The sequence below is a fragment of the Pinus tabuliformis genome, chromosome 1_1 (assembly GCF_031772625.1).
Source record: "Pinus tabuliformis cultivar Carrire ecotype Pingquan chromosome 1_1, CPIR1, whole genome shotgun sequence".
NCBI classification, from domain to species: Eukaryota; Viridiplantae; Streptophyta; class Pinopsida; order Pinales; family Pinaceae; genus Pinus; species Pinus tabuliformis.
Genome location: NC_142297.1, coordinates 507,183,624 through 507,193,304, shown reverse-complemented (window position 1 = coordinate 507,193,304; position 9,681 = coordinate 507,183,624). Strand labels below are relative to the sequence as shown.

At 38.2% G+C, this 9,681-nt stretch overlaps 1 protein-coding gene across 1 annotated transcript; it reads left to right on the top strand.

Annotated features, from left to right (window-relative positions):
* Positions 1-712: 712 nt before the first annotated feature.
* LOC149214014 (uncharacterized) lies at positions 713-1,321 on the top strand. The gene has a single exon (XM_089389253.1). The coding sequence runs from the start codon at positions 713-715 to the stop codon at positions 1,319-1,321; it is 609 nt and encodes a 202-aa protein (XP_089245379.1).
* Positions 1,322-9,681: the final 8,360 nt, after the last annotated feature.

The window sequence follows — 9,681 nt, the reverse complement described above, 5'->3', positions numbered from 1 at the left end:
GCAGAGGAAAGAAGAAGAAGGTCGGGACAGGGGGATCAACAGTGGAATCTCTCAGAACCAGGCCAGAAGAGGGTAACAAGGAGGAAGAGTCGATGGACCTAGACATGGAGGGACCCCGGAAGAATTCAGGAGAGGGAACAGAACAGCAGCAGCAGGCTACCCAGGATCAGCAGCCTCCCATCTAGCTCGAAGGGACGGAAATGATCCAGGACTCTCAAGCTCACATGGAAAGAAGCCATTCGATCGCCAAAGAGGGTATGGGTCTAGCACTAAATCCACCTTCTTTCTGTCCAATAAATTCTTTAAATATAAATGAATCAATGCCTAGTCCCTCCAGGCATCAAAACATGGTAGCTCCTTTGCTTCTTTCAGAAACCATGCAAATGGAAAGTATAATTACTTCCATCCCCAACTTAGATCTGAATCGTGAATATGCCCCTTCCAATTCTGAGGCCCCGAGAGAGGATCCCATCCCTGCCACCAATCCTTATAACCTCAGACCCCGTGAGAAAAAACCTCCCCCATGGGGAACCTTGGAGGTAGTAGGAGGCATTGACATGCAATCCTCCCAGCCAGAAGACAGGAAAACAAGAGGGCGAAAATCAAACTTATCTAAGGCTCAACTAAGAGCCAAGATAGACATTGCGGATGGAAAACAGATGTCCATTTCTGGGGCGCTTAGAGCAGCAAACCCCCTCCCGGAGGTTATCCAATGATCATCCTCTCCTGGAACTGCAGAGGGTTAGCCAGCAACCCAAAAAAGCTGGCCTTAAAAGAAGTAATCAGGAACTACAATCTGGATATGCTTCTCCTTCAAGAAACCCTGGGAGCCGGAGAAGAGGTCTCTAAAACACTATCAAAAATTCTGCCAACCTGGATCATCCAAGTTTTGGACGCAAAAGGACACTCTGGGGGCCTAGCCTTGGCTTACAAGCAAGAGAAGTTCAAAGGCCTAAATTCCTGGGGGATGGATCAGGTGATAGGGACGGAAGTTTACTCCCAAGAACTCTGTACCTCTCTGCTGATAGTAAACATTTATGGACCTTGCCAGGGAAGAGCCCACTTCTGGAAGACCCTACTCTCCAAGTCTTCTATGAATAGCCCCAATCTGGTTATCGGTGGAGACTTAAACTTCTCCATAGGCTCTTCTGAAACTTGGGGTCCCTTGGCCAGACAAGATCAACTATCAGACTTCTTCACCAACCTTTTCAGAGACAACAAATTACTGGACATTAACTTACTGAAGATCAGACCTACTTGGAGGAATAGAAGAGCAGGGGAAGGACGTGTAGCAAAAAGACTGGACCGATTCCTCCTCTAGGAGGAAACTGCTGCCAAAATACCAGTCTTTCGCCAGTGGGTTGGGGAAGGTGGGAATTCGGATCACATGCCAATCCTGCTTGAACTATCCAAGCCCCCCAAAAAACCAGCTGCCCCCTTCAAATTCAACCCCGCTTGGCTTCAAGAGGACTCTTTCAACTCCCTCTTTAAATCCACTTGGAGACCAGCCAGCTCTAGCGAATTGGACAATAAAGCCTTCCTCTTTATGGAGAATTTGAATCGTCTTAAAAAAGCCACAGTGAACTGGGCCAAGGAAAAGAAGATGAAAGAAGATGAAGAACTCATCCAAATAGAAAGGAATCTCCACTAGCTTGAAAGCCCTGAAGCTGATGGATATGAAACCTAGGAGAAAAAAGAAATAATCATGCAGCAGGAAGGCAAAAGGAATAAAATCCTCTTGGCAAGAGAAGAGCAATGGCGATTGAAAAGCAGAGCCATTTGGCTAAAGGCAGGTGATGAAAATACTAAATTTTTCCAGAACTATGCCAGAGGAAGGAAGAACATAAACACCATCTGGCATCTAAAAGAAGAAGGAGGCAGTGAGGCCCGATCTTTCCAGGATCTCTCCCAGATGGGCATAAGACACTTTCAGAACCTTTTCTCTAACCAAGGTGAAATCTCCTTGGCAGAAGTGATCCAAACAGCCCAGACTTTCCCTCGTTATGTGGAAGAAGAGGACTCGCAGGAACTGATGGGAGAAGTCACCAGGGGGGAGGTGGAAGGAATAGTAAAAGCAATGCCAAAAGACAAGAGTCCTGGCCCAGACGGCTGGACAGTGGAGCTGTTCCAGCATTTCTTCGAGCAGTTAGGGCAAGATCTAACCGAAGTGGTTGAAGAATCTAGAAGGAAAGGAGTAATCTACCCACCCTTCAACTCAACCTTCATAGCCCTCATTCCGAAAAAAGAAGAACCCTCCTCCTTTGAGGACTTCCGACCGATCTCCCTCTGTAACTGTATCTATAAAATAATAGCAAAGGTGATAGCCCTCCGAGTTAAACCAATTCTATCCAGGCACATGTCAAGGGAACAGTTCGGCTTTCTGAACGGAAGGAAGATCCATGAAGCTATTGGAGTAGCCCAGGAAACCATCCACAGTATCATTCAAAAAAAAAATCAAAGGAGCAGTAGTGAAAATTGACTTATCTAAAGCATTTGACAGGGTCAGTTGGATGTACATTCGGATGCTTCTCACACACCTGGGATTCCACATAGAATTCATAAACTGGGTAATGGGATGCTTAACCAGTGTAAGCTTTGCTATTCTCATTAACGGAGCAGCCACCTCTTTCTTCCAAAGTCAAAGAGGACTTTGCCAGGGATGTCCCCTCTCGCCCCTCCTCTTCCTACTAGCAGCGGAAGGACTCAGCCAACTGATCAATGATGCCCGAAGGAAAGGCAATATTCAAGGGCTGGAAGTGGCAGCCAATCTGAAAATAACCCATCTCCTATTTGTGGATGACATCCTACTTTTCTCTACAGGAAGAAGATCTGAAACTCTGGAATTAAAAAGGCTACTAAAGCTATTCTTAAAAGCAATAGGCCTTCAAATAAACAATGCTAAATATCATCTTTTGTTGGAAGGATTCAACAAGTCCGAAGTAACCCAAATCAAAGAGGACTTTCCCTTTGAGGATCGGAAGCTCCAAGACTGTTTCAAATATCTTGGGTTTTATCTAAAACCCTACTCGTATAGGAAGCAGGACTGGCATTGGCTAATAGCAAAAATAGAATCAAGAGTCTCCCACTGGAGCTTCAAATGGCTATCTAGGGCTGGCAGACTGACACTAATCAAATCAATCCTCCTGGCTATTCTGGTCTACTGGGCTGCACTAACCTGGGTCCCGAAAGGGATTCTAGAGAAAATCAGAAGAGTCTGCAGCAAATTCTTATGGGCAGGTTCAAAGGAAGATTCGGTACTCCCATGGGTGGCCTGGGAGAAGGTGGCAAGGCCAAAGGAATGGGGAGGATGGGGCATCAAAGACCTAATAGAATTCGGATCAGCGCTTGCAGCAAAGTTGGGATGGAGGCTCATCAAATCGGAGAACCTCTGGACTACAGTGGTAAAAAGGAAATATATCGACCCAATGTCGTTAGAAGACTGGATCAGAAGTCCATCCAAAAAGAAAGGCAGTGCATCAGTGGTGTGGAAAGCAACTTTGGAAGGCTTTAAGATCATAGAACAAGGCCTATCCTGGCAGGTAGGAAATGGAGAACATGTCCGCCTAGGGAAGGACCCTTGGGTTGGATGCAATGAAGATTTCAGATTATCTCAGGAACTCACCATCCACCTCAACTCCAGAGGCATAAATAACCTTAGCCAGATAGAGAACCATGGGCATTCCTCCATTTGGGGCCAAGCATGGCTCTCAGGATTGGACCTAAATCTTACCCCCCAATGGACAAGGGAATGGAATACGTTCACCTCGGAGCTGTCTCGATCAAATGTCAGACTAAGAGACAGACCAAATCAATTAGTTTGGGCCCATGCAGAGATAGGGAAATACTCCCCAAAACAAGGATACAAATTCTTAATGACAAAGAAAGGCTGGGGGAATCAGGACTGGTGGGTAACCTCAATCTGGAAATTGCAATGCCCGACAAAAGCTCGAATGTTCTTCTGGTGTATCCTAAAGGAGAAGGTTCCTACCTGGGACATCCTCCAGAAAAGATTCAAATCAGGACCAGGAAGATGTGCCCTTTGCAAAGCAGCCTCTGAAACAATTTCGCATCTCTTTATGGACTGCTCCTTCTCCAAAGCAGTCTGGCAATTGGTAGGGGACCTGATACACAAAAGGGTTGTATGGAATGGGCAGTTGATAGCAACAGCCTAGAAATCATGGTGGACCCAACATCCTGAAGGGAACCTGAGGAACCTGCCCCTTATCATCTCCTGGGGATTATGGATCGCAAGGAACAAAAGCATCTTTCAAGACCATACCCCATCGGTGGAAAGCATAGCTATTGGAAGTGCGTCTATCTTCACAAGTATCCTTGAACCCACCCACGAGGAGCTTCCTCGCCCGAACATAGAAGAGAATATCAGGGAAGGGATCCCATGGGCTTTCCGATGACAAAAAATGCGGAGCAGGGTTGATCATCCACCTAAACCCCCATAGAAGCCTCAAAGCCTCAGTAGGCTTAGGGACTGGAACCAATAATTTTGTCGAGCTGACAACCTTAAAACTCCTCCTTTGTTGGCTCATTCATCTGGGCATATCCACGATTCAGATCTTCGAGGACTCTCTGAACATTTTCAAATGGTTCAATGGATCAAACAGATGTCAAAACTACATGTTATCATCACTTCTAGAAGAAACCATGCACTTAAAATCTCATTTTAACATCATCTCTCTATGTCATATATACAGGGAACACAATGATGCTACAGACCAGTTTTCTAAAGAGGGTCTGCAACAAAATATGGGTAGTTGGCGAATAGAGGACAAAGAGATGGACGAGATCCATGTGTCGAATCGTCCACCATATGCACAAAACTTCTCACTCTGAAGCCACAGCTAGGGCTTTGACACCTTTCTTTTTTGCTAGTTTGTTTTTGTTTCTTTAGTTCAGAACAATCGCTACAGACAACCTTTAAACTTCTCAAAAAGCTCAGAAATACTTAACTAACTCATCCCTGTTTGGGTTGTTTTCCTTTCTGAGGAGACCCAGGAATGGATCATCCAAAGCAGAAAAATCTAAAAATTGGAAACAGCGAATTTGGTTAAGATGCATAGGAACTAATTGTTCAGCAGGGGTTTCTCCGCTTTAAGGAGACCTCGATCACACAACTGATCTGTGAACTGAAATCAAAATCTCAAGATGGTAGGAGGGGGTTTCCCTCACGCAAAATCTTAGCAACTCTATGACTAAAAATCATACGGTCCCCTGAATACTTAACAGCATATACAATGTAACTTTTTGTCTTGCAATGAAAAGTTCGATATTTTTTCTCGAAAAAAAATAAAATAAAATTGGAGCCAACTTATAGGAAAAATTAAAATCACTAAACATTTAAATTACACATTTTCCAATCAATCATATAAAAAAATAGTTCTTTTATCAGAGTTCAACACCAACTTCTTAAAAAATATTAAATTTTTAAATTTAAAAAATAATTTTTAAATTTTTAAAAATATAATTTAATTTAAAATATATAAAAATATTAGCAAATTAATAAAAAATATAATTTTTTTTGAATTTAGCGTAATAAATTTTTTTTTATCAAAATAATAATTATCAAAATTATTTATATATTTAATAATTAAATGCGATTACTATATAAAATAAGAAATTCAAAATTTTCAAAACCAAATTATCTATAACATTTAATAGTTTTAACAAGTTTTTTATAATTTATTTCATTGTTAAGTACTTAAAATTGTTAAAATTTTATGATTGCTACTTTGATACTCCCTTTCTAATTCTCAATCAATCAATTATACACCCACTCAAAGTATAAATCTAATAGAACTTATTACTTGTAAATAAATTTATTCTATAATATTTTTCTCACGCTTTATGTAATAATTTATATTTATTTTATTAAATTTAATAAATTATCTATCAAACAAATTGAATTTTGAAAATCACAAAATTTCTTTTTATATCAATTTTTTTTTTAAACCAATTAATATATATAAACAATCTGTTAAATACTAAATGTCACATATGTAATGATGAAATATAATTCTTCTTAAACTAATTAATATACATAAATAATAATGATGATGATGACGATTAATGTCCACTAAAACCAATATGGTCTATCGGACCTCAAGAAAAGAGAGTCTAATTGTCATTCTTCAAAATCTTGTTGCTATGATCAAGGAGCAGGGAAAGAAGCGTTCCGAGATCACTATAGTTGGGTTGACTTAATAAGTCAAGAAGATTGGAGGTGTGGCTGATGATAGGGAATTGAGAGCGGATGTGGGTAAGAGTCGAGCAGTCTAAAAGGAAGTGTTTTTCATCTTCCACCTTTTTAGTATCACAAATCTAACAGATTCTATCGTCCTTGGGAGTCTTGGGAGTAGACCACCGCCCAATTTCACTCCGAAGCTCATGAGAGTTAGTTCTAATCCTAACGATGTTCATTTTCTTCTTAGTGCTAGTCAACATAGAGAGATAATTCAGGTTATCAAGGGTGGGGTTGATCACCTCCTTATAGTACCTTAGCTTCTTTTTACCCTCCAGCTCCTTAGCATGTCACATTCCGTCCTTAAAATTGGAGGTAAAAATATCTTTGATACTATCCTTGCTTCCCATGATGATCTCCTCCTTAATCCCCCAAAGGTTGAGCCAACACTGAGCACCCTGATGCCATCCACACTTGAGGCGCGGGTGGGGATTTTGACTAAAGTTAGAAGAAATTTTTGGGAGACTCTTGGATTCCATATTGTGAAGCTTCTTTTTATATATCAAATATCTAAACATATCTACACTTTCAATGGGGGACAGGCCAGTTTTGATCAAGAGGATAGGATAGGGAGTATTTCCCTTGATCTTGAGGTTATAGGTTATGAATTGCTTTTGGATCATCTCAATCTTTCTTCACGACTCCCTAGATATACTACACCCCCAAACTTCACATCTGTATAAGATAACAAGGGTGACGAGAGTCTCAAAGAGGAACCTTTTTTTTACTCCAAATGTAAAGATTGACTGACTTACAATTGTTTTCAAGCTCATAATAAGCTTTCCAACCTCCAATAATTCTTTTCTCGATGCTATAATTCCAGTTGAGCTGATGAGGAAAGTCAATACCCAAATATTTATAAGAAGAAACATGCTCAAGCCAATGTTTATCATAGACAAAACTACAATGGGTGATCGTTTTGGATTTAATGATCATGACTTTAGTCTTGTCAGTATTAACTGTCATACCTATCTTGGAGTAGTAGACATGAAGAGTCTTAAGTTGTTTGTCTAGGTCATCATGGTTTGTTGCAAGAAGAACGATATCATCAACATAACGCTTGGCTATGATGTGGCTAATCATAATGGTCATGTAGTTAGAGGGAATGCTTTTGTGGAGGGAATGCTTTTGTAGAGGCATAATAAGGCTTTGCGTCCAAAGCTTAGGGAAGCCTAATTTACAGCCAAATTGAGAAGCTTGTGGAGATGAGGAATGAAGATGGATTTTCCCATTTTAAAGATCTGAGATTGGTAACCTTCAATATCTTTGGCTTTCCCATTAGCAAGCTTATTAATCCCAAACTCTATGTCTTCCAGAGAAAAAATATCATCCTTAATAGGAGTGTTTAAGATGGTGCCCATGGTGTTCGGAGAGTCATACAACTTCTTAAGATAGTTATACCAATTTTCTAGGGGGATAGAATTATTATCTTTAGTTTTATGAACAAGTACATTCCACCAAAACTTTCTGGGCCCAACTTTAGAAAGGTGGAGAAGATGTTCTTGTCTCTTATTAATATATGACCTCTTCTTCCTCTTATTGAGAACTTCGTATATACTTATATTATGGAGCTCAATGCTTTCATTAGGGGTGTCTCTGATCACTTTCCTCGCAATTTTACAGTCTTTGTCATACGAAGGATTGGAATTTCTATTGTTTTTCTTATATGAAGTCTAATTAGAGAATTTTCTAATGGTGGTGGAAAGGGTAGTAGTAAAATGATAATAGATTTGATCAACGTTGTTATTATAATTCAGAGAGCCTAAATCCCTTTCCAAGTCCCTTAGGAAAAGGTCAACATTACTTCTATTGAAGTGAATGTGACTTTTGCTTTCATTGTTCTCCTGCATGTGGGTGGTATGCATAGCAAGATTGAGGGATAAGGACAAAGGTCTATGGTTAGAGTCAGGCTCGTACCCGTTAAGAAGCTCAAAGTTTGTAATATGATTGAGGACATGGATGTCAGAAATCACATAATCTACGACGCTTCTACCCAGCCCATGGAAATATATCATCTGACTGGAGAGAGGCCATTTATTAATACCATTACAAATGATTAGGTCCTGGGAACTACAAAGTTTGAGGAGCTCGATACCAAATAAGTTCTCGATCATGTCTTCAGATTTTCTCTTGAATCTATTAGTTAAGTTACCATCCTCATCAAGCCACAAGGGGTCGAGGTTAGAGTTGTTACTTAACACAATAGCTTGGTTAGTGGGAGTTCGAGCATTAAAGTTCCCAAGCAAAAAGATATTGCCTTCATTCCTTAGGTTGTAGATGTTTTTTTCTAAGGTATTGAAAGAAAAATTCTTAACCATATTGTTTTTCTTATAGGATGTAGAGTTCATAGGGGCGAAATAGCAGATTGCAAAAAAGATCCTATTAGATGTAGAATCGGAGATCTTGATCCAGATATATTGATTAAAGGGATCAATTTTATGAAACATGCAATGATAACCAAATAAAATATTGTAAATAGTCAATATACATAAACGATTTGTTGAACATTAAACATGACACACTTACACTAATATCAAAATAGTTACAACCTATTAGAAAAGGAAAAATGCTTAAAATATACATTTAAATTAAAAATGCTTTAGAACTAAATTATAATTATAATTATAATTATAATTATAATTATAATTGTAATTATAATTATATATATATATATATATATATAATTGTGAAAAAATATTATTTAGAATTTTAAACATTTCATGTATTTATATTTTTAAAATAATAAATAAATAATATTAAAAAAATAAAATCATATTTTAATTATTATAGAAAATTCAGAAGAAATTTTAAATTTCTTTGTAATCAAACAGTGAAGATGTATAATTTTTAAATCTAAATGCACAGTGCATTCCCAACTAAGAAAATACGTTGAATTGATGCTTGGGATTTTTTTTCATATTTATTTAAGTTGAAGATACCTCCGATACGCTCTTCAGATATAGACTTGAAACTAGATGAGAACTGAACCTCATGAAATCTACACTTTTAAGTATAAAGGAATTTTCAGATCATCCATAAATTTGATAAAATTAAGAAGTATATATTAAAACACAAAAATAGTAAATCTATCTCTTAAATGAAATTGTAAATATTTGTTATATGAAATTTATATTTGTTTTCAGTGTAATTTAAAAAAAAAATTAGTGTCTAAAATAAATTTGAGGTAAAATTTTGATTTGTATTATTTATATTGGTTTTTTCACTATATATATATAGATTCAGCATCCTGAAAAATTCTAGGGCATTTAGATTTTGCAGAAATTACTCATAAAACTTGTGATTTCAATAAATCTCTGCAAAATTTTAGAGAAATTACACTGAAAAAATCCAAAAAATCTCACTAAAAATAAGTGGATACCTGTAAAACATAGGACACTTAGATTTTGCAGTAGTTACCCATGAAGCTT